Source organism: Symphalangus syndactylus, chromosome 13, assembly GCF_028878055.3.
Source record: "Symphalangus syndactylus isolate Jambi chromosome 13, NHGRI_mSymSyn1-v2.1_pri, whole genome shotgun sequence".
Taxonomy (NCBI): Eukaryota; Metazoa; Chordata; class Mammalia; order Primates; family Hylobatidae; genus Symphalangus; species Symphalangus syndactylus.
The window spans coordinates 26397000-26422209 of record NC_072435.2 but is presented as its reverse complement, the minus strand read 5'-3'; the positions used below and the strand labels follow the sequence as shown (position 1 = coordinate 26422209).

The window sequence follows — 25210 nt, the reverse complement described above, 5'->3', positions numbered from 1 at the left end:
ATCGAGACCATGGTGAAACCCCGTCTCTACTAAAAATACAAAAAATTAGCCGGGCGTGGTGGCAGGCGCCTGTAGTCCCAGCTACTAGGAGAGGCTGAGGCAGGAGAATGGCGTGAACCTGGGAGGCGGAGCTTGCAGTGAGCCGAGATTGTGCCACTGCACTCCAGCCTGGGCGACAGAGCGAGACTCCGTCTCAAAAAAAAAAAAGAAAGAAAAATCACGTCTGAGTTCAGAGAAGCTGGGATCTCTGAAATAGCAGGTGATAGGTCTTATGGACAAATAATAGGGTCATCTCTAAGACAACCCAAAAGAAACCCACCTCCTCCCATCTGTTACAGTCTCATCCATTCTCAGAGACTAAGATTTTCCTCTTCCTTTGTGTTCTACTTATTCTAAGGGTCCTTTTCCTTTTCTGCTCTGCCCCTTTTATATTTGGCTAAGTCTCTCTAATCACACAAAAGTTGTGAGTGACAATTCTATTCTTTACAACTGTCATTCCCTTCAATGACAAAATACACTTCTCTTTCCAAATCATTCTCTCTCCAAATCAATACATAATTAGTTTTTGTTTTTCTATGTGTTGGGAAATATTAGATCATGCAAAGCAGCCTCTCCAGCATAACTTTCTGGGATGTTGGAAATGATGACAAAGAGTCCCCATCGTCTCAAAGTTCTGTTCACTCTGCTGTCCAGTTTGGTAGCTGCTACTCACATATACAGCTCTTGAGCAATGAGGGAACTGAATTTTTAAATTTTGTGTTGTTTCTTTAATTCTAAAATTTAAGTAGCCACAAAACTTAGGGAATTTGTAATCTCTTGGAGAGATAAGACATGGGCAAAAACAAAAACAAAAAACCCTCCTTTTTGTACTAAGGTGCTTAAGTACCATTAACAGCAGTCCTTCTGCTACTCCTTGAACAATAAATTATTGTGTCCCGTGGACACAGTTACTCCATGTCCATTTCACCTAATGTAGATATTTGCATCCCCTGACTAGATTACCTGAGTGTAATGATACCACTTAAAATTAACCCCACAAACTCTCCAGACCACAAGCTTTTTCTTTTTTGACCTCAGCTCCTGGAACAGGACAAGGTACAAAGGAAATAATTTTAAAATATTTGTTTAATGAAACAAATTGACTAGTTTCACAGATCTCTCTTCATAATATAAAGTTCTGAAAGTTTATGGTCCTGGTTTTCAATTAATCCTCCACACTGGTCTAAGGAAACTGAATTGACACATATGTGTCCCACATTCCACCATTCCAGTATTAGCCCTTTCCCACCAACTGCTCCTTATGAAGCTTTTCAGTCACTGCAACACTCCCAACACCAATTATCTCATCTCTTTTAAAAATTCATAGTACTTCATTTCCTCCACTTAAAAGTACTTGGGCTTCCTTTACTCATTTAATTGACACGATCGAGCAACTGCTGTGTATGTGCTTAGGTTAACATCAGATTTTGCCTGTGTATCGCAGCATATATTTAAATAGGATGAGTTTATCAGGCTATCTCAGCCTTAAACATTTTCTCTCAGTGTATGCTTTTTGGCCACATAATGAACTACAAATTTTTGCTCAACCCTTTTCCACATAGATCTGAGTTTTCTTCCTATGGGTTTTCTGTAACATAAAATAAGACATAATTGATCACAGAAGGCACAACCACATTCACTGCATTCACAAGGTTTCTGTCCTGTGCAAATCCTCTGTTATCTCCTGAGGCTGCACATCTGACCACCGGCTGTCCCACAAGGACTACGTTCCTGTTTGCGAGGAGGCCGCTGATGTTTAATGATGTCTGAGGGGCCACAGAAGGCACTTGTGTAGTCACCCCGTTAGCAGAGTTTTTCTCCTGCATGACATCACTGGTATGTAATGAGCTGTGCCTCTCTGCAGGAGGATTTTCCACCTTGGCTGCCTCTTGTTTCTCCCTTGTGTGTATTCTCTTATGCTTAACCAGACACGACATATACGCAAACGCTTTCCCACACTCGTTGCAGCCATAGGGTCTCTCTCCTGTATGAGTCCTTTGATGGACAATGAGCTTTTGCTTTGTGCTAAAGGCTTTCCCACATTCAGTACATTCAAAGGGTTTCTCTCCTGTGTGAATTCTTTGATGTTTAATGAGACCAGATTTCTGAGAACAGGATTTTCCACATTCACTGCACACAAAGGGTGTCTTTCCTGTGTGAAATCTCTGATGTGCTATGAGACAAGTCTTCTGAATGAAGCCTTTTCCACATTCATTGCATATATAAGGTTTCTCACCTGTATGAATTCGCTGGTGTACAATGAGATTTCCTTTCTGGATGAAGCCTTTTCCACATTCACTGCATATATAGGGTTTCTCTCCGGTATGTGTTTTCTGATGTATGTTGAGCCGTGATTTCTTGAGAAAGGCCTTGCCACATTCAGGGCATTCATAAGGTTTTTCTCCTGTATGAGTTCGCTGATGTTCAGTGAGCATGAACTTTCTGGAGAAGGCTTTCTCACATAGACTACATCTGTGGGGTTTCTCTCCTGTATGCATTACCTGGTGATCAGTTAGCCAAGACTTCTTGATGAAGCCTTTCCCACATTCACTGCACACATGATGCTTCTCTAATTTGCGTGTTTTCTGATGCTTGGGACTGATGAATTGGGACTTAGTGCTGACGAGTTTTTGACTTGCAGGGAATTTAATTGCAGTATGAAGTCGTTCATGGTTAGCATGAAGAAAGGAGTCCGTATTTCCAGTAAACTCAACAGAGTTCTTTATTTCATAGCCTTTGCTCTGGTTAATTAAAGTTAAATTGGATTTCAAACTTTTCCCATGTAAGTCAAATATATCATGATTTTGCCCTAACAGAAACTGACTTTTGCTGCAATGAACATTTTCAAATGCATCATGTTCATGACATCGTTTCCTTCTGTCCACCAGGCTTTCACTCTGCAAGCGCTCCAGCACATGATCATCAACTTTCCATGTGTCTAGAAAGAAAAGAACAAAGATTTCTATCATTTTGATTTGGGGTAAAAGTTTGTTGTGTTTTTTTTGTTTGCTTGTTTTTTTTTTTTAAGATGGAGTTTTGCTCTGTTGTCCAGGTTGGAGTGCAATGCTGCAATCTCATATCACTGCAACCTCTGCTTCCTGGGTTCCAGTGATTCTCCTGCCTCAGCCTCCCAAGTTGCTGGGATTACAGGTGCCTGCTACCATGCCCAGCTAATTTTTGTAGTTTTAGTACAGATGGGGTTTCACCATGTTGGCCAGGCTGGTCTCAAACTCCTGACCTCAGGTGAGCCATCATGCCTGGCCAAAGTATTTTTTGTTTTGTTTTTGGGAGATGGAGTCTCACTCTGTCGCCCAGGCTGGAGTGCAGTGGCACAATCCTGACTCACGGCCAAAGTATTTTGTGTTTGTTTGTTTTTGGGGGACAGAGTCTCACTGTCGCCCAGGCTGGAGTGCAGTGGCACGATCCCGGCTCACTGCAACCTCCACCTCCTGAGTTCAAGTGATTCTCCTGCCTCAGCCTCCCGAGTAGCTAGGATTACAGGCATGCGCCACCACACCCAGCTAATTTTGTATATTTAGTAGAGACGGTTTCACCATGTTAGCCAGGCTGATCTCGAACTCCTGACCTCAGGTGATCTGCCTGCTTCAGTCTCCCAAAGTTCTGGGGTTACAGGTGTGAGCCACTGTGCCCGGCCCCAAAGTATTTTTTTTTTAATGCCTTGATGTGAGGTGTCTCTTAGTAATAACCCTATGACCTGAGTGTAAATAAAACTCCATGTTTAATGTTCCTTGCACATTGGCAAAAAATAATAGTATAAACAAACTAAAAGGTGAAAGCAGTTAGCATAAAAACAAGGTTAGATCACTAATAATAAAGACAGATTTGGCTGCTTTCTGAATGTGCCTTGCAAAACAAAGACCTTAAAATACAAGCAATTCACTGTGACCAGCAGACCAGAGGTTGGAGGCCCATTTCAACCAAAGAACAGATTCATTCATTCCACGTACTCTTACTGAATGATCACCATGTGCCAGGTATGGTGCTAGTGTTGGGGATAGGCACAAGAATCGCTTGAACCAGGGAGGCGGAGGTTGTGGTGAGCCAAGTTCACACCATTGCACTCCAGTGTGGGCACAGAGCGAGACTCTGTCTCAAAAAAAAATAAATTAATAAAAATAAATAATAATAAATAATCTTTAAGGGAATGAGTCAGGGAAGTAATCATATGTGTGGAACACACCAGGGAGGGGTTAGGAAAGAAGATGGAAATCTCTTTGTGAGCAAGATGGTATTATATCACAGAGATCACTGAAACGAGAAATTTGACAGGTAACATGGTTTACTGGGACTTAGTGTCATCAGAATACGATGGGGAAAAAAACAAAAGCAAATTATTAAATACAGAAAGGAACCAAATGGAAGTAGGTGGGAGTTATGACCTGGTTGAAGCTGGACCTGAGAATGTAGGATGTTAAAAAATGACTTTTTTACTTAGAGATTCATCATGACTAGCAGAGACCTTTAAAGAAGAGAGCTCTTCAGGCAGGTAATGCCCAGATGGCCAAGATTCAGGATGTACAGGAACAAATGAGAATCCAAACTTAACAGGGGTTTTCTTGGAGGAAAGATGATTCTAGTTCCTTGCAGTTACTAGGAACTCGGGGGAGAGTTGCCATGAAGTAAATTACACAGAACTAAAATCGGTGTTAGATAACAACAGGGAGATGTCAGTTTGGGACTCTCCTCCAGGGAATGGAAGGAGTTTAACTTACTAGAATGAAGGAAACTTTGAAGAGTGAAGGGCACAGATGAGAAAATGGAAAACGGGGCCTTTGGAGAACCTAAGAATAAGGAAAAAGAGAAGCGAAGGAAGCCAAGGCACAGTGAAAGCCCAGTTTACCCTGAGGAAGCCACATCCAACACAGGGGAAGTGTTAGGAGGGAGGTCAGCATTAGCCAAGGGCATAAAGGGGTGGGAATCTGAAAACAGTGAGGACTTCAAAGTTTCCTCTGTGGAGAGAGGCCTGGAAGGTGGAATTTCGTAACAAGAGAGGTGGAACGACATGAAGAAGGGAAATATTTGAAACCCCAGGAAGAAAATTATGCAGGCAAACAAAAAATATGTAGATAAAGTAATCAGATCTCTGAGGAGATTAAGAGTTTTTTTTTTTTTTACTCTAAATTCCTACAAAGAAAAACAGGTCTCACACTGGGAGACAGATGAGAGAGGAACTGTTTACATATCCTCAAACCCCCTTCACAGCTGTGTTGCCTTCTCTGACTGACTAGAATGTGACTTCCATAGCCTTCTGCCTTGTGGGTTCTCTCACCTGAACAGGCTCCACTGTGGATTCCATCTTCAGTTGTCCACAGTTGTTCTCCTTGTTCCAACTTGAAGAGTGCATCCGGTTTGCTGGGTTGATACCCTGTTCATGGGAAATGATAGAGGACTTAGACATATCAAATTGGGCTGGCAATGTCAAGAAGGAAGAATGTTACATTTTAAGAAACTTGAGTTCCTTAAAATATGTAAAATTTAGTTTCTTATCTGAAACTATGAAAGTTTAGTTTCATATCTGTAACATCAAGGTTTTTCTCTCACAAAAAAGCAGATTACACCATCTTGTGTGGGAGCAAGAGAAGGATCTGAGAATCTACCACTTCAGAGTACTGCAGGCATTCCAATGAGGTAAGCATCTCAGAAAGGAAGGCCACTGACTGGGCACCCTCTGAGTGACACAGGGCAGCTGTCCTCACCCACTGCCACCAGGTTGCTGTAGTTCTCCAACATCACGTCCCGGTACAGGTCCTTCTGAGCAGCACCCAGGAGCTGCCACTCCTCCCAGGTGAAGTCCACAGCCACATCTTCCAGTGTTACGGATTCCTGTAATAACAGTCCTGTTTAATAAACTGGTGTCTTTCTGATGATATGGAAGAAATCCTAACGTTTTCCTGCTCATTTCCACTCTACAGGCTGTGTGTATATACCAAATAGTTTTTTTTTTTAATACAATGTGGAAGAAGTAAAGTCCTAATATAATATTCTGTAATTGTATATTCAATCATCCTCCATTCACCCAATTGGAAGTTTCTATAAAGTGTAGAAGTTAAATCTTGCTAACTTAAAAAAATATTTATACATTTTATATATGTAAATATATATGAATATATGTACATATATTTATTTTATATACATGCAGATGAAAGACATATATACAGCCATCCTTTAGTATCTGCAGGGTATTGGTTCCAGGACCTCCTGAGGATACTGAAGTGTCTGATATAAAATGGCACAGTAGTGGTCAGGCACAGTAGATCACACCTGTAATCCCAGCACTTTGGGAGGCCAAGGCAGGAGGGTCACTTGAGCCCAGGAGTTCAAGACCAGCCTGGGCAACATGAGACCCCATCTGTACAAAAAATTAAAAAATTAGCTAGGCACAGTGGTGAGTGCCTGTGGTCCCAGCTACTTGGGAGGCTGAGGCAGGAGGCTCATTTGAGCCCAGGAGTTAGAGACTACACTGAGTTATGACCATGCTACTGCACTTCAGCCTAAGCAACAGAGCAAGACTCTGTCTCTAATAAAATAAAATAAAATAATAAAATAAAATAAAATAATAAAATAAAATAAATAAAATAAAATAAAATAAAAAATAAAATAAAATAAAATAAATAGAATAGAATAAAATTAAAATAAAATGTAAAATAAAAAAATAAAATAAAATATAAAATAAAAATAAAATAAATAAAATAAAACAAATAAAATAAATAAAATAAATAAAATAAAATAATAAAATAAAATGGAATAGTACTTGCAGATTTGCATGTAACCCATGCACATCCTCCCATATACTTTTTTTTTTTTTTAAGTGGAGACTCACTCTCCCAGGCTGGGGTGCAGTGGCATAATCTTGGCTCACTGCAATCTCTGCCTCCCAGAAGCAGGCAATTCTCCTGCCTCAGCCTCCCAAGTAGCTGGGAATACAGGCATGTGCCACTACACCTGGCTAATTTCTTTTTTTCTTTTTTTTTTTTTTTTTTGAGACAGAGTTTTGCTCCTGTTGCCCAGGCTGGAGTGCAATGGTACGATCTTGGCTCACTGCAACCTCCACCTCCCAGGTTCAAGCGATTCTTCTGCCTCAGCCTCCTGAGTAGCTAGGATTACAGGTGCCCACCACCACAGCCAGCTAGTTTTTTGTATTTTTAGTAGAGATGGGGTTTCACTACATTGGCCAGGCTGGTCTCAAACTCCTGACCTCAGACGATCCAACCACCTCAGCCTCCCAAAGTGCTGGAGTTGCAGGAGTGAGCCACCACACCCACCCCCATATACTTTAAATTATCTTTAGATTACTTATAATATCTAATACAATGTAAATGCTATGTTAACAGTTGTTATACTGTATTGTTTAGGGAATCATGACAATAAAAAAAAGTCTGTATATGCTCAGTTCAGATGCTTAAAAAGTAGATATTTTCAATCCTCAGTTGGTTGAATCCATGGATGTGGAAGCCATGGATATGGAGGGCCAACAATATATCACAAATCCAGGCATCCTATTTTTCTGATGGACTAATCATAAACTGAGGGTTCCTATGACCTTCTCCTTGAGTTTGATAATTTTTCAAGGAGAAGGAGAAAATCAAGTAATGGAGAAACAATATCCAAAGATCTAACACTGAAAATTTTTCAGAACTGATTAAACACTCCAAACTTCAAACTCAAGAAATCCAACAAGTTTTCAAGCAAGAAGTCTACACTTAGACACAACAGATTGAAACTAAATTACATCAGATTTAAAGGGGAGACTATAAAAGCATCCAGAGACCAATGACACGTTACCTACAAAGGAGACAAAATTTTCTGACAGCTGACTGCTCCACAGAAATCATTATAGCCAACAAATATTGGAACAATAAATGTAAGGTCCTCAGCTCTTGGACAACACAGCCCAACCCTGAAGACCATTTAGGACTGAAAGGCATGGCTGGCAAAGGACCTACAGCCTTGTAATAGTGACAATTAAGAATGCTTATCAATGAATTGTCAATCTCCTGTCTCAGGATGCAGGATGGCTTTAAAGGATACTGCTGGGTGGGAAATTGAGTCATTGAAGACCCAGGGAACAGCAGAAGGTACACTCTATACTCATTTTATTATAGAGGCCAGTGAACACACTTGGTAGATGATACAAGTACTTAATCCTGGTTGGTTTACCCATTCTAAATTATTTATGTGAGATAGCAATCTATTTGGAAAAAAGTAAAGTGAGAGTCTTACCTCGATCCACACTCAAAAATAATTTACTACATGACAGATCTATGGCAGGCAGATTCAATGGCTCAATGAACTCCACCCTCCCAGTGTTCACACCTTTATGTAGTTACCACTTACAGGGAGCCAAAGGTCCGTGGGACGTGACCAACCCAGCATTCCACTGGAGGCTATAAGATCAAACAGCAAACTGTTTATCATGAATGCAGGATGTGAGCAAACTCACCACTGCTCCTGCTGACAGAAGGTTTTCTGGAGGCAATCACTCCCTGGCGCTGAGGTTATCTACTGCAATATTTAGAGAATGTAGTCTTGCAAGCCTACCCTGGACTGAGCAGCTGACCCCTACTTCCACTGCACCTCCCAACTATCTCTTTTGCCTAATAAATACAGAGGGCTGTGTAAAGCTTAGGGCCCTTGTCCACTAAAGGCAAGGTACCCCCAACCCCTTCTTCCAAATATACTCTTTTGTCTCGTCTTTTATTCCTGTGTTCGCCCCCCTGTGTTCAGTCCCCCTAGGTCTGTGCAGGTTACAAGTGGCGCCCAAACAGGGACAGAATTGGGTGCTCTACACCCTCTCCTTGAGCACGGACTGGCCTAGTGACTTACCTCTATTCAGAATATGGCAAAGGCGTTGGAATCTCACCTCCTTAATTAAGCTATACATGTTAAAAAAAATTATTCAATGAGAATTGTTAAAGCACAGTAAGGAAGACTTTATTCAGGGCCATTATGACAGGTATATAGACAAATGTAATGGGATTTTACAGTGGTAGAGAGTGAATGGACTTAACTCCAAATACAGCATAAGCAAGTGGGAATTTATGGCCAAGGAGCAGAGTGAGGGTCAGTAATACAAAATTACCAAGAGGGTCGGGCACAATGGCTTATGCCTGTAATCCCAGCACTTTGGGAGGCCAAGGCAGGAGGATCGCTTGAGCCCAGGAGTTCAAGAGCAGCCTGGGCAACACGACAAGACCCCATCTCAATTTAAAAAAAAAAAAAAAAAAAGAAGAAAGGAAGAAAGAAAAAAAGCAGAAAAGTAAAAAACAAAAAAACTCATAGTCAACCCACCCCCACCACACACACACACACACACACAAAACATGTTTATGATCTTTTATCATTTTTCAGATTAAATACTTGATTCTCTCCTAACCCCCAATGGTGAAAAATGCATTTTTTTCAAATATGGCTATAAACTGATGGAATTTTGTATAATTAATGTTCTTCAATCATTTGTAATCATTGGTCTTTGGATGCTCAAAGTGTAGCATCTTAGGCCAATGAAGAGTCCCTTCAAATTGACTGCTATGTTCTTTGAAATATGATTCTATCATGTAAAATATATATATATGTATATCATAATGGATGTATATGTCTACAGATAGATTCATATATACTCATGCTTTTATTAATACATATATAGACATAGATCCACAAACAGATACAGTGACAGGAAGTAAATATTACCAACCATTTACAGAAGGGGATTAGGAAGAAAATATATGAAAAGAAAACTTTTTCTTTCTTTCTTTTCTTCAATTTTATTAAATACAGACGAGGTCTCACTAGGTTGCCCAGGCTGGTCTCAAACTCCTGGGCTCAAGGAATCCTCCTGCCTAAGCCTCCCAAAGTAGGCATAAGCCACTGCACTCAGCCAGAAACTTTTTTTTTTTTTTTTTTTTTTGAGATGGAGTTTCACTCTGTCACCCAGGCTGGAGTGCAGTGGCATGATTTTGGCTCACTGCAAGCTCCACCTCCCGGGTTCACGCCACTCTCCTGTCTCAGCCTCCCGAGTAGCTGGGACTACAGGTGCCCGCCACCACGCCCGACCAATTTTTTGTATTTTTAGTAGAGATGGGGTTTCACTGTGGTAGCCAGGATGGTGTCGATCTCCAGACCTCGTGATCCACCCGCCTCGGCCTCCCAAAGTGCTGGATTACAGCCATGAGCCACCGAGCCTGGCTGAAACTTTTTTTTTGATATGTGTACTTTCTTATTTTACTGGGACACAATCACAGATGACCTATGTGGCTGATCTTAGGTCCACAGCCTCCCAGAAGTCAGGTTTTAACTTTAGCCTCTTGTTCTTCTGGAGGTTTCCAACCTATCATAGATCACAGATCTATCATAGATCATATTTTTAGGCTGTCCAATGGCCAAAGGACCCAAGCAAACAAAGACACTGCCATTAGCAAGACATTCCAGAAGCCCAGAGCTCACCCTCCATTAGCTTGAACACAAAGGCCAAAACTCCCTTTGCATAAATTCAATTATTTACTATACAATAAGGACTCAGCGTTTTCTACGAGGTGAAAGTCTAAAGGAAATCTGTAAACTCCAATCCAAGTCCTGTCCAGACAATATCACTTTCAACTCCCTGTCTCCAAATCTATATTCAAACATCAGTTCAGCTATCTGTTCATTGAGAACCATTTGAAAGTCATGGAATCCTGCCATATTCCTAGGATATCTAGGTTTTATTCCAAGTCAAATCCAGACTGCCACAAGGCTGAAATTAACTTGTGTTGGTCTCTGTGTTTACTGAGTTTGCTTAGTCATTCCATAGCAATATAAAGGAATCCTTCAAGAAACAGCCACAGGAAACCTGCATCTGAATTTACGAGAAGGCTGCTATTCTGGACACCATCTGCCACATCAACTCTAGGAAGAACCACTGAAGAAATTTCCTGAGACTAAACTGCCATGAAATAATGGCAACCCCCAGGAAGTAATGTTTTATCTTCAAAAACAGGACATACCATGTAAATTATGATTTTCTTGTGATATTGGCTGTCAGAGATATTAGATGCAAGCTGACAGCTGATATAACCCACAGGATCCTCCAGCCATGCACGGTGTCACAAAATTCATAATTTAGTGTTAATGCTATGAACATTATATTCCTTACCCTACTATTTTGCATGATATTGAGTTTAAAAACTAAGCTTATTTCTCTCCAGATCCTGCTTTTTGAAATTTATACTCTTTATATTAGTGAAATTGATGTTTATAGGCTTCTACAAATCTATTATGGAACAAAGGAAAGAATAAAACAAACCAAAAGTCAGTTACCTGGGCCTGGATCATTTTCTTCTGTTCTTGGAAGACAGCATTCAACTGGGATGGTCTGTCTTTGTATCTTCTGGCCTTCTCTTCAGAAGTCTCAGTCTTCAGTCAAGTGTGCCCCTAGAAATGGTGATCCCCAAATCCACTTCCTCCCTCTTCAGGTGGTGTTTTTTGCTCCTGAGGAGTCAGAAACTGTGAGTTGAAGAGCAAATTCAATGTGAGTGGTACATTTCTCCTAGGCCCAGATACTGTCACTGCTCCTAGGCACTCATCTTAAAGCAATGCCCCCCAGTATAGTTAACTATACCTTTATTTGGAGCCCCTGAGGATTTTTTTTTTTTTTTTTTTTTTTTGAGACAGAGTCTTGCTCTGTCGCCCAGGCTGGAGTGCAGTGGCGCAGTCTCGGCTCACTGCAAGCTCCACCTCCCGGGTTCACGCCATTCTCCTGCCTCAGCCTCTCCGAGTAGCTGGGACTACAGGTGCCCGCCACCATGCCTGGCTTATTTTTTTTTTTGTATTTTTAGTAGAGACAGGGTTTCACCGTGGTCTCGATCTCCTGACCTCGTGATCCGCCCGCCTTGGCCTCCCAAAGTGCTGGGATTACAAGCGTGAGCCACTGCGCCGGGCCAGAGCCCCTGAGGATTTTATACCTGTGGCCAATAATGTCTAGGATTCTTAATGTGGTGGAGGTATGCCTTTCCTCTGTGACGTTTCCATGGAAGGACTGTGAAGGCCTGTAGGAAATGAGACCCACCACAGCACCATGCCTCAGAAGCCAGTGAACTCTTAGGCAGATTAGTTTTAGAAAAGAGATAGTCAGCAAGGAGAGGACCTGGTCTTTGTTTTCCTTTAAGTCATGTATGCTCACACACCTCTTCAAAAGTCTGTGTACATACACCCTATGAGGACATGTACTTCAGTTTGAAAGCCCATGTACTGGGCAAATCATAAGCATTGTCATAAAAACAGTAGTGACAATATTTTAGGAGGTTTTAAATACATAAAAAGCTAAAATACACAATAATTTACTGGATAAATTAGGTGGTAAATAAAGTTGACATGCTCTAAGGTTTCTGTAAAATGGAAAAGTGCTAATTAGCAGAAGAATATGACAAAGGTTGCACACTACATGTAATCTCTACTTACAATTAACACTAGTAAGTGCAGGCACAGTGGCTCACGCCTGTAATCCCAGCACTTTGGGATGCCGAGGCGGGCGGATCACCTGACATCAGGAGTTCGAGACTAGCCTGGCCAACATGGTGAAACCCCATCTCTACTAAAAATACAGTTATTCCAGAAGCTGAGGCAAGAGAATCGCTTGAACCCAGGAGACAGAGGTTGCAGTGAGACAAGACCGTGCCATTGCACTCCAGCCTCGGCAAAAAGAGTGAAGCTCCGTCTTAAAAAAAAAAACAAAAAAAAAAACCTAGTAATTGTTTCAAAGTACATAAGTTCCATGCCAACAAAAGGGGGAAATGTAATAATAAGAAATTCATCCAAAAGAAGAGAATCAAAAACAGAGAGCAAAAAGAGCAAATACAATGCATTTAGATAGCTGCTTTAAAATAAAATGTACTAAGAAAATTACATTACATTAAGTGTTTTATGCTAAGTAGAAACAGAGCATGGATTCCAGTTAACTACATTAAATATAAATGCCTCAAAACTGTCAGAATGGATTAAAAATCAAAATGCAATAACATCTGGCATTTATTTTATTTTATTTTTTGAGATGGAGTCTCGCTCTGTCACCCAGGCTGGAGTGCAATGGTGCGATCTCAGCTCACTGCGACCTCAGCCTCCCCGGTTCAAGCAATTCTCTGCCTTAGGCTCCCAGGTAGCTGGGATTACAGGCACCCACTGCAAGGAGCCGAAAGCCCGTGGGACGTGACCAACTCAGCATTCCACTGGAGGCTGTACGATCAAACAGCAAACTGTTTACAATGAATGCAGGCTATACAATCAAACAGCAAACTCATGACTGCTCCGGCTGACAGAAGGTTTGCTGGTGGCAATCACACACCGTGGCACCAAGGTTTTCTACTGTGACATCTAGAGAATACAGTCTTGCAAGACTACTCTGGACTGAGCAGCTGACTCCATCTTCCACCTCCCCCATTCTCACTGTCTCTTTTGCCTAATAAATATGGAAGGCTGTGTAAAGCTCAGGGCCCTTGTCCACTAGAGGCAAGGTGCCCCCGACCCCTTCTTCCAAATATGCTCTTTTGTCTCTTGTCTTTATTCCCACGTTCATCCCCCTTTGTTCAGTCTACCTAGGTCCATGCAGGTTACAAATGGCGACCCAGAACAGGGACTCCAAGGACGCCCAACTAGCCGCATCCGAACATGGGACTTCAAGGATGTGAATGAAGAAGGTCTGCTGGAGCAGAGGAACCGAAATTGACAAGGCAAACGGGGACCCGGGGACAAGTCTGCCAGCAGCCAATATAAGGTCAGTGCCCTAAAGAGGTACTGGGAGCACTGCTTTAAAGAAGTACTGGGGGCCGGGCATGGTGGCTCATGCTTGTAATCCCAGCACTTTGGGAGGCCGAGGCAGGCGGATCACGAGGTCAGGAGATCGAGACCACGGTGAAACCCCGTCTCTACTAAAAATACAAAAAAAATTAGCCGGGCATGGTGGTGGGTGCCTGTAGTCCCAGCTACTCGGGAGGCTGAGGCAGGAGAATGGCATGAACCCGGGAGGCGGAGCTTGCAGTGAGCCGAGATTGCGCCGCTGCACTCCAGCCTGGGCGACAGAGCGAGACTCCATCTCAAAAAAAAAAAAAAAAAAAGTACTGGGAAGTTTTCTGAATCAGGGTAACAAGGGAAAGAATTTGTCTATTGAAGAAAAACATGTGCAGTTGCTTAAAGTTCTGTTGAGACAATCTGGAGCTCAGGTTAATTTGCAGACACTAACCTCCTGCAGACGCCACAAAAGGTTATTACGCACAACCCATGGTTTCCACAGGCAGGCACTCTTGATGTGGAAATTGGGATACAGCAGAAGGATTAAAACAGACTCATCAAAAAGGTCTTCAGGTTGATTCTTCTGTTTTCTCCACTTAGAGTTTAGTTCATACTGTACTTCTGCCATTATCTCCTTATTATTCTGTGGGACAGCAGGCTGAATCTAAAAATCTGAAAGAATCTGTCGCCCCACCCACAGCTCCAATTAAAAATAAAAAACAGGAGCAGGAGGATAAAAATTGGCCTATACCACCTCCTCCAGTTGCAGAAACATCTGTACCACCTCCTTTGGTGGCAGAAATAGAGACCCCAATACAAAGAATTTTATGCTCTGCTGCCATAGCTGGAGAGCCCTTAGGACACTGCACTTTTCCTATTTCCATAAGGCCTGATCCAAACAATCCACAGCAGGTTATTCATGAACACACCCCACTAGAGTTTAAGTTGTTAAAGGAATTAAAAGAGAGAGTGGTAAATAATGGTGTACAGAGCCCATTGACCTTAGGATTGCTAGAATCTGTGTTTGGTGCTATGCGTCTTTCACTCTTTGACGTGAGATACTTGGAGCGAACTTGCTTGTCCGCTAGTGCATATCTGACGTGGAATTTAGCAAGAAATGTGTGCAGACCAGGCTAAACAGAACCGTGTTGCTGGACACGGAGACATTACAGAGGATATGCTGTTAGGTCATGGCCCTTTTTCAGACCTAGAACATCAAATGGCACTCCCAGATGCTGCTTATCAGCAGTGTACACAGGCCGCTAAATGCGCCTGGGCCACAATCCTGAAGAGGGAGTACCAGTACAATCCTTTTTACATATCATGCAAGGGTCGCAGGAACCCTATGCACAATTTCTTGCAAGATTACAAGAGGTAGTGAAGCGTCAGATTCCTCATACTGTGGCTGCAGAAATGCTAACCTTAACTTTAGCTTTTGAGAATGCAAACGTGGATTGTAAACGTGCAATGGCACCAGTGAGGTGTACAAAAAACTTGGGAAATTTTCTCAGAGCTTGTCAGGATGTAGGAACTGAGCTTCATCGATCTGCAAAGTTAGCACAAGCAATGGCTAATTTAGCAGTTGACAAATCTAAAAGGGGCCAAGGGTCAAACCCTAAAATGGGAAAATGTTATAATTGTGGAAAAACTGGACATTTAAAAAAGGAATGCTGCCAGATCTCAGGACAGAAAAGATATTACAATGCAGTTCACCCCCTAGCAGAAAAAACACCAGGACTCTGTCCTCGCTGTAACAAAGGAAATCACTGGGCTACCCAGTGCTGCTCAAAATTTCATCAGGATGGCACCCCCTGTCGGTAAATGAGACGGGGGCCCGGACCCAGGCCCCTCAAACAATGAGGGCATTCCCAGTGCAGACCACAACCCCACTTCAGGGATGGGTTCCTGGAGGCACAGATTCCCTCAGCCCAGGAACACCAGGAAGTGCAGGATTAGGTCTACCCACCAGAGAAAGAATCACATTAGTTAGAGGAGACAAACCTATCTAAGGTCCCACTGGTATTTGGGGACCTTTACCGATAGGATACACAGGACTAATTTTTGGCAAAAGCCGCCTTAACTTGCAAGGCATCACTGTAGTCCCCGGAGTGACTGACTCTGATTATGAAGGAGAAATTCAAGTAGTTTTAATGTCACAAGATCTTTGGGTTTTTGAACTGGGAGATATATTGCTCAATTATTGCTTATTCCCTGTGAATTACACCCTTCCCCATGAAAGGAGAAACGAGGAAATAAAGGGTTTGGGAGCACAACTACATGGGAAATCTATCTTTCCCAACCCACAGCCTCTAATAGACCTACCTGTATAGTACAAATTAAAGGAAAGAAATTTTATGAGCTTATGGATACGCGAGCTGATGTGTCAGTAATATCTACAGGATGGGCACATCAAACATTACAATGCATGTTGAAAAGACAAAAAGGGGGTAAAGGAGGCCAACTACCACCTCAATCAAAACTACATTTAGCCTTATTTCCTTTAAATTTTCTGACTCCTGGTATGGATGGTAAGACTCCAGCAGAAAGACATTGCCAAGTGGTAGAGGAAAAAAGGAACGTTTATCTGAAAGTGTTATGGAAATCCCCAGAAGGAGGACAATGGAAAGGCCCGGTGGATTTACTGACCTGGGGATAAGGGTGTGCTTATGTGTTTACAGGAGATGGACAAGCCATGTGGGTGCCCTCAAGGTGCGTGCGACCATGGAATGGGAGACTGGAGGAACCCAGGGTGGCCAACCATGGGCCCGGTCCCTCTTGTACAAGCTATGAGTCAGCTGAGCCTGAGTGCAAAGATGGAGAGAAGGCCAACCAGAGTCACGATCACATCAACCCCCATAACCTGGGGACAACTCAAGAAAACCACGCAGGAAGCTGAGAAACTACTGGAGTGTCAGAGACAGGCAAAAACCCCTGATTCCATGTTCTTGGCCATGTTAGCCATAATGTCCTGTGCACTATGTTTTCCCTGTGCACTATGTTTTCCCTGTGCACAGGCAAAAACATATTGGGCGTATGTTCCCAATCCCCCAGCAGTACGGCCTATACTTTGGAGCTCACTCCTCCTGAGATTTATCACGATCAGGGAGAGTGTGCTCCAGGACCCCTCATTCCCCCTGACATAGAACAGTTAGACTCTCAGAACAATGTCATTAATTATACCACTCCACTGGAAGGACTCCCTTTGTGTATCACCATAAAGACGTCGCTCAGCCATAGCTGTCTTAGGACAATTCAAGCTCAAACATGGTTGAGTCACTATGGAAAAATTATGTACTTATTAAGTCTTGGTTCTATTAATGTAACTGGCGTGCTAACCAACCATTCCCAGTCCAATCACCCTAATTGTGCTGATTATACAGAATGGATTCCATTCAATGGTTCCTACCCCACTCCGTGGACCCAGTGTCTTGATCCACTGGCTAGTAAACAATATATGTCAACTGGAGACATTGTGGATTGGGAACTTAAAGGTCAATTAGATGGAAAAGGTGAAAGTCAGAAATCATGGCACAAACTTCACTGGCACTGGTGGCAAGCTTTTAATGCTTCTTCTTTATACAACACCAGGATCCAATCCCAGTCTGCTGCTCAGATTGCTTGGCATGGAGCAGGCTTTAGCCCACCTCTTCCTCACTGGCATCATCTGGGGAGGAAAGGACCAATCCAAGAAACTATATGGAAGGCAGCTCTCCCATTTATGAATGGCAACATCTGGATTGGAACACTGTCTGATAATAGCAATAGTAAGCAACAGTCTTAATGTTGCATTTGTAAAGAATATCACCACTCAATTTACAGTTTGTATTTTTAATCCTTATGCCTTTTTGGCAGCTAAGAAGGACCAGCTTCAGGTAAACAATACCCAATTGACCTGTAAATCTCACCAGTTATATCACTGCATTAATCATAGCACATTGCAAACACATAATATCTCTACTTTGATAATTTTGGGTTGCATCCTTGGGCTATGGATTCCTGTTAATCTGTCTGAGCCTTGGGCTGCCACACCCGCTTTGCATTTTGTAGAACTTCTAACTCAGCTTACTCACTGTGTCCATAGAGCCTTAGGCATAATTTTTGCTATTGTTTCCTTGGTCAAACTAATAACTTCTGTTGTGATATCTTCTGTAACTCTGCATAATTCTATTTAAACAGCTCAGTAGGTGGAGAACTGGACATGCACAGCTGACCAAGTGAGGCTACTTCAGAATAAAATTAATACTGAGTTACAAACTGAAGTGGCAATGTTAAAATCCACGGTTCTGTGGTTAGGGGAACAAGCACAAAGCTTGCAGTTGCAGCAGCAATTGCATCATCATTTTAATCACACTCATATTTGTGTAACTAACTTAGAATATAACCAAAGTGAGTATCCGTGGGACCTTGTGAAAGCCCATTTGCAGGGAGCTTTCACATCCAACATCACCTTTGATACTGGTGAATTACAAAACAAAGTTCTTGATTTAAATAGGCAAACTCAAGAATTTTAGCCTTCTTTAGAAGACTGGACTGAATTCCAGGAAGGCCTGGAGAGCTCAACCCTTGGACCTATCTAAGGCACCACATTAACATCTTATATGTAGTTCTTGGAATAATGTTGTTTTGTCTCTGTCTTCTGTTTATAGTCTGTAAAATCGGATGGACTGCCAGTCGGCGAATGAGAGCTGCCCAGCCTGGCCTTACATTCTTTCAATTAATTCATAAACAGAAAGGGGAATATGCAGGGAGCCGAAGGCCCCTGAGATGTGACCAACTCAGCATTCCACTGGAGGCTATATGATCAAACAGCAAACTGTTTATCATGAACACAGGATGTGGGCAAACTCATCACTGCTCCTGCTGACAGAAGGTTTGCTGGAGGCAATCACTCCCTGGCACCGAGGTTATCTACTGCAACATCTAGAGAATGCAGTCTTGCAAGCCTACTCTGAACTGAGCAGCTGACCCCTTCTTCCACCCCCACCCCCACCCTTGTATCTCTTTTGCCTAATAAATACAGAGGGCTGTGAAAAGCTCAGGGCCCTTGTCCACTAGAGGCAAGGTGCCCCCTGACCCCTTCTTCCAAATATACTCTTTTGTCTCATCTTTATTCCCGCATTCGCCCGCATTTGTTCAGTCCCATAGATCCATGTGGGTTACAGCCCACCACCACACCTGGCTAATTTTTGTAATTTTAGTAGAGATGGGATTTCACCATCTTGGTCAGGCTGGCCTTGAACTCCTGACCTCATGATACACCCGCCTCGGTCTCCCCACATGCGGTTATTATAGTTGATATGTCTGAACCAAAATGATATGGGAAGTTTGAGAATAAAAGGTTGGAGACAATATGCCACAGAGAGAGTAACCAAAGATAATCTGTTATATCTCAGACAAAACTGACCAGAAAACCTAAAGAATTATCAGAGAGAAAGAGAAACAATGCTCACTGAAAAGAGGTGCAATCTGGCTCTTCATTCATAGAAATACACCGTATGTATACCCCTAACAACAGTCTTGAAATGTATACAGCAAAAAATAGAACCAAAAACAAGAAACAGAAAATTCAGAGTAAAAGAAGACTTTAACAGACCTCTCCTAGTAACTGACAGAATAAACAGACCATCAACAAACAAAATAAAATTTATAAATGAGAAAGAAATGAATCTTTTATCTGAGGAATGTGACTCCCTTTAAATTATCAGGTCTAGAGAGGCATTAAAATGTGACGACAGTCTTTCTGATAGGGGTTCCCCTGAAAAAAAAAAAAAGAAAAAATTAAAAACTAAAAAAAAATTTAATGTGACAATAGTCACATCTCATTTCCCCTCAAGCTAAATAATTATCTCTAAAAGCCACTTGCTATGTAGGCCCTAGACTAACTCACACCGAGTAGCCATAAAATGCCATTCACTGGACATCATAACCCACAAAACCCCATAGTTAACAATGGATAGCCAATCACTAATTGATGTTATTTCTGTAAACCAAGGAGAATTCTTGCCAGACAACTTTACGCCAGCTCACGGTTTGTTCCCTTTTGCCTTTAAAACCTGTTTCTAACAAAATCCTAACAGAGCACTTACCGAGGTAACCTGAAAGTATTTTCCCAGGCAGCTGTCCTCATTTTGGCTTAAGTAAACTCTTTAAAATTGTATTTTGTGCAGTTTCCTCTTTTAGGTTGACATAAACAATATCATTTAGAAGAACTCGAATATATTTTTAAAATTAGAACTACTGAGATAAATTTTAACAGTTTTAAATAAATGCAAAGATGTACTATAAAGATGGGTTGGAAGACTAAGCATTTTAAAAATGTCAAGTCTCCCAAATCTACAGATTCAATGAAATCTGAGTCAAAATCCCAAACTGATAACGAAAAGTTTAAATAGCTATAAACTTTTTTTTAAAGTTTGAAAAAAAAAGTTATAAAACTTGCCATATCAGTTATGAGGACTTATAAAGGTACTTTAATTGGGACAGTACAATATTAGTACAATAACAGGCAAATAGGACAAAGGAACAGAATAAAATCCTTATAAGCAGAATTAAGCACATATAGAGACTCGATGACAATGACAGCACTACAGGGAAGTAGATAAAAGCTGTCTTTTCAATAAATGGAACTGAGGGCGCCATGGCTCATACCTGTAATCCTAGCACTTTGGGAGGCTAAGGAAGGTGTGGGGGAAAGAAAGAGAGATCAGACTGTTACTGTGTCTATGTAGATAAAGGAAGACATAGGAAACTCCATTTTCATCTGTACTATGAAAAATTCTTCTGCCTTAAGATACCGTTAATCTGTAACCCTAGCTCCAACCCTGTGCTCCCAGAAACATGTGCTGTATTGACTCAAGGTTTAATAGATTTAGGGCTGTGCAGGATGTGCTTTGTTAAAAATGTGTTTGCAGGCAGTATGCTTGGGAAAAGTCATCGCCATTCTCCAGTCTCGAGTACCCAGGGACACAACACACCGTGGAAGGCCGCAGGGACCTCTGCCCTAGAAAGCCTGGGTATCGTCCAAGGTTTCCTCCCACTGAGACAGCCTAAGATACGGTCTCGTGGGAAGGGAAAGACCTGACCATCCTCCAGCCCAACACCCATAAAGGGTCTGTGCTGAGGAGGATTAGTGAAAGAGGAAGACCTCTTTACAGTTAAAATAAGAGAAAGCCATCTGTCTCCTGCTCCTCCCTGGGAACGGAATATCTCAGTGTAAAACCCAATCGTACATTCTATTTACTAAGATAAGGTGGAGAAAACCACCTTATGGCCTGGCGCGGTGGCTCACGCTTGTAATCCCAGCACTTTGGGAGGCCGAGGCGGGCGGATCACGAGGTCAGGAGATCGAGACCACGGTGAAACCCCGTCTCTACCAAAAATACAAAAAATTAGCCGGGCGTGGTGGCGGGCGCCTGTAGTCCCAGCTACTCGGAGAGGCTGAGGCAGGAGAATGGCGTGAACCCGGGAGGCGGAGCTTGCAGTGAGCCGAGATCGCGCCACTGCACTCCAGCCTGGGTGACAGAGCAAGACTCCGTCTCAAAAAAAAAAAAAAAAGAAAAGAAAACCACCTTATGACTAAAGCTGAGACATGCTGGCGGCAATACTACTCTTTACTACACTAAGATGTTTGTGTAAAGTCAAACATAAATCTGGCCTACGTACACATCAAGGCACAGCACCTTTCCTTAAACTTATTTATAACACAGAGTCCTTTACTCACATGTTTTCCTACTGACCCTCTCCCCACTATTACCCTATAGTGCTGCCACATCCCCCTCACCAAGGTGGTAAAAATAGTAATCAATAAATACTAACAAAACTCAGAGACCAGTGCCGGTGCGGGTCCTTGGTATACTGAACACCGGTCCCCTGGGCCCGCTTTTCTTCCTCTGTACTTTCTCTCTGTGTCTTGTTTTCTCAGTCTCTCGTCTCCATCTTGTGAAAAATACCCACAGGTGTGGAGGGGCACGCCCCCTTCAGGCAGGTGGACCACTTGAGCCAGAGTTAGAGACCAGCCTGGCCATCATGGTGAAACCCCGTCTCTACTAAAAATACAAAAATTAGCCAGGCAAGCTGGCACCTGCTGGTAATTACAGCTACTTGGGAGGCCGTGGCACAAGAATCACTTGAGCCCAGAAGGCGGAGGTTGCAGTTGAGCCAAGATCACACCACTACACTCCAGCCTGGGTAACAAGAGCAAGACTCTATCTAAAAAAAAAAAAAAAAAAATCAATAAATGGTACTGGGGATGGGGACAGAAAGTTAAAACCCCCCTCACAGCATACACAAAAACCATTTTAGAATCAACTGTCAATTTCAATGGTAGAAACATATCAATAAAGCTTTAAAGAACATTATATAGGAGACTCTCTCAGTGTTATTAGGGTATGGCAGATATTTTAAACAGGCCACATAAAGCACCCTATAAAGCAGACTATATTCTGCTAGGGGAACTGTAAGTGGTACAACCACTTTAGAAAACAGTTTGACATCTATTTAGACTGAGGTTATACACACCCTATGAAGCAGCAATTTTACTCTGAGGTGCAGATCTAGGTATACATCTCTGCCTCCCCCATATGAGAGCACATATGAACCAAAAGACATTTACACAAATTTTCATAGATGCATTATTCTTAATAATACAAGCTTTAGCTAATACAAATGTAATTAATAATAGAAAAAACTGCTATATTTTACATAATGGAATGTGATAGAAAACCTATTATACCTTTGGCCCAGCCTGCAAGAATGCTTTTTACATTTTTGAAAGACCGTAAAACAAAAAGCAAATTAACATATGCAAGAGACCATATGTAGCCTGCAAGCCCTAAAATATTTACTGTAAATTTGCCTGATCCTTGTCATTGAGCAAAGAAAATATACTCAGATGCAACAGGAAAGACCCTCACCAATAATGAGCAGAAGAAGGCTGACACAAAAAAAGAATGATGTTCAATTCCACTGATATACAGAGTTTAAAACAGGCAAAACTGTATTAACTACAATGATTAATTATATAAAGAAAAGCCTAAAATACTTTTCGGTGTGAGGATGGAAAAAGGCTCACAGAGCACCACTGGTGTGCTGACCATATTCTATTTCTTGACCTGGGCAATGACTGTTTATGCATATATTGCCTCCAGGATAATTAAATTGTACATTTAAAATATATAAATCTAGAAAAATTAACAAAGTAAAGGAAGAGATCAACCATACCAAACAGTTTACCTCCAGGAAAGGTGTTAACTCCAGACAACACAACGGGTGAATTTTATAGGTGGGCAACAAAACAAGAACGTCCACTAACATCCTATTTTCCTACTTTGTATTGGAAAGTTGAGCCAATGCATTAAGATAAGAATGAATTATAAGCATTACAAAGTAAGACAGAAAATTAAGGTTATTTTCAGGCGATATCATCACGAACATGGAAAAAGAGATTCAAGAAATTACATATTTAAAAAAGAAAATGCTCCCTCAGAAACTCCCAGGCAGATTTTCGCATACATAGTTGGCTAGAATTGCACCATACGCCTAAGCTCATTTCCATGTCAAACCTATCACTAGCAATGGCAATTGGAACCAGTAAGATTGGCTAAGACCAACCAGGCCTTACTAAGAAACTGGGATATGGGTCACCTTGCCACAGGGATGAATACTTCACGAAATGGAGATTCTGTTAAGACTTAGGTGTGAATATAAGGCGGGCAAGCAACACTGTCACTATATATTAAGAAGTGAAGGCCGGGCGCGGTGGCTCCCGCCTGTAATCCCAGCACTTTGGAAGGCCAAGGCGGGCGGATCACCTGAGGTCAGGAGTTCGAGACCAACCTGCCCAACGTGGTAAAACCCTGTCTCTACTAAAAATACAATAACTAGCCGGGCGTGGTGGCGCGCGCCTGCAATCCCAGCTACTCAGGAGGCTGAGGCAGGAGAATCGCTTGAACCCGGGAAGCGGAGATTGCCGTGAGCCGAGATCGCGCCATTGCACTCCAGCCTGGGAGACAAAATTGAAACTCCGTCTCAAAAAATAAAAAATAAAAGAAGTGAATGCAGAGGTTGGCAACATTTTCGATTTTGCCGGCCTCGAGGTTTCTGTCACAACAACTCAATCGCTGCCTTTGCAGCCATAGATAATATATAATCGGAGGGTATGACTGAACTTGACCCCCCGATCTGTAAATAGCTACCCTAAGGATCAGAAGAGTAGATATATGGTTTCGAACTAATGCTGGGGGCTGTGTCGCCTTTTGCCCCAGTAACCGAGGTTCGAACCTCAACCCAGGACCCAGGGCTCCAAAGTCTCGAAAGCTTCAGCCCTCACAAGCCTTTGTACCACAGGCACTGGCCCCATGCCTCTTACTCATCCGAACCACGGACCAGACACTCTCCAGCGATGGACATCCTCCCAGACTCCAACATCACTGAGTCCCAAATTAAATCCTGAACCCAAAGCAGACGCCGCATCGATCTTAATCGCCACCTCCATCCTTTACAAGCAGAGTGATCCACACCTTGACAGTTAGGACACGGTCGTTGATCACTACAGACCCTTAGTCATTGTACTCACACCAAAGGCACGCGGACCACAGACAGGGGGATCACAGACTCCCACCAGGTACCTCCCAAATGCCTACACCCCAGCGCTCCCTAGTCTTCCTGCCAAAAACTACGTGGTCCAGGATACACCACGTCCTCAGATCTCCCAAACCTTCCACTGAGACAAAACTTGAACTGGGACAAAAAACTTTCAGGGACAAAACCACACACTGACCTCTATTTTCTCCACATCCACAAGGAGGGCCTCAACGTTACACTTCCGTAAACTGCTCCTACTTCTGGAGTCCTCGCACGGGTTTATGGTCCATCTACGGCGGCCGAGGAGAACCTAAAATGTTTAAAAGAGCAAGGACAACCGCATTTACGGCATTTCCTCCTCTGTAAAATGGCCGCGCCCATAGCCGTGGCTCCTGACGGCAGCCATGTTTGAAAATCGGACGCACAGAAGGCAGTTGCAGGTTTTTAAGCCAGCGGCCAGGGAAGATGAGAAGTCACTGAAATCGCCTCGTTTCCTGGCACTTGAAGTCTTGCGAAAGGGGGCAGATTTTCAGAGACTCAGGCTTTATCAGGCAAATATGGGACAAGCTAAATTGCCCTTAGCGCTTTGCCATCCACTTTGTTAAATTAAAAAAAAAAAAAAAGGTTTTGAAAAAGACAAGTAACAGTGCAGCCAGGTGTAGGTATCCCAGAGAATGAATTGGAAATGGAAAGGTAACAGATCAGGTAGAAAGGGAAAAGGCAACACATCAGGTAGGCAGACACCCACGGGAAAGCGTTTGACGAAAAATAGCTTGCAGGAAGCGGTTTTTAAGAACAGAAAAATAGCAGGTAT

General features: G+C 42.4%; 1 protein-coding gene and 1 long non-coding RNA gene across 9 annotated transcripts in view; one reads left to right on the top strand and one right to left on the bottom strand.

Annotated features, from left to right (window-relative positions):
- The window catches only part of LOC129460757 (uncharacterized), a 34038-nt gene extending 15132 nt beyond the window's left edge, over positions 1-18906 (top strand). The window contains exons 2-6 of one of the 6 annotated variants that reach the window (XR_010115237.1): positions 2928-3019; positions 5612-5688; positions 13618-13801; positions 16494-16524; positions 18462-18906. This is a non-coding gene — a long non-coding RNA (uncharacterized lncRNA). Of the gene's footprint in view, positions 1-2927; positions 3020-4201; positions 4330-5608; positions 5689-13617; positions 13802-16493; positions 16525-18461 lie in introns of all 6 variants that reach the window. The other 5 variants (XR_010115236.1, XR_010115235.1, XR_008650300.2 and 2 more) reach the window with 5 other exon arrangements.
- On the bottom strand, positions 1108-24693 carry ZNF350 (zinc finger protein 350). Of its 3 annotated transcripts, XM_055238926.2 has the most exons (6): positions 24593-24679; positions 21631-22023; positions 11353-11538; positions 5757-5883; positions 5330-5425; positions 1108-2977 (listed from the first exon to the last, which is right to left on the bottom strand). In XM_055238926.2, exons 3-6 carry the CDS (start codon positions 11365-11367, stop codon positions 1617-1619), a joined length of 1599 nt encoding a protein of 532 aa, XP_055094901.1. In that variant the 5' UTR covers positions 11368-11538; positions 21631-22023; positions 24593-24679; the 3' UTR covers positions 1108-1616. The 3 variants fall into 3 exon arrangements, with proteins under 3 accessions (XP_055094901.1, XP_055094895.1, XP_063471693.1); XM_055238920.2 differs by lacking the exon at positions 21631-22023 and having other exon boundaries at positions 24593-24693; XM_063615623.1 differs by lacking the exons at positions 11353-11538; positions 21631-22023; positions 24593-24679 and adding an exon at positions 8395-11346.
- Between the last annotated feature and the right edge of the window lie 517 nt (positions 24694-25210).

What these genes read in the sequence shown, in the direction of transcription:
- ZNF350 (XM_063615623.1), bottom strand. Translation starts at nt 8,475, where the DNA reads ATGATAAACAGTTTGCTGTTTGATCTTATAGCCTCCAGTGGAATGCTG. An exon ending in CAGCAACCTGGTGGCAGTGG is followed by an intron (nt 5,426 to 5,756) that starts GTGAGGACAGCT and finishes TCCCATGAACAG; the next exon opens with GGTATCAACCCAGCAAACCG. An exon ending in CCACAGTGGAGCCTGTTCAG is followed by an intron (nt 2,978 to 5,329) that starts GTGAGAGAACCC and finishes TTTTCTTTCTAG; the next exon opens with ACACATGGAAAGTTGATGAT.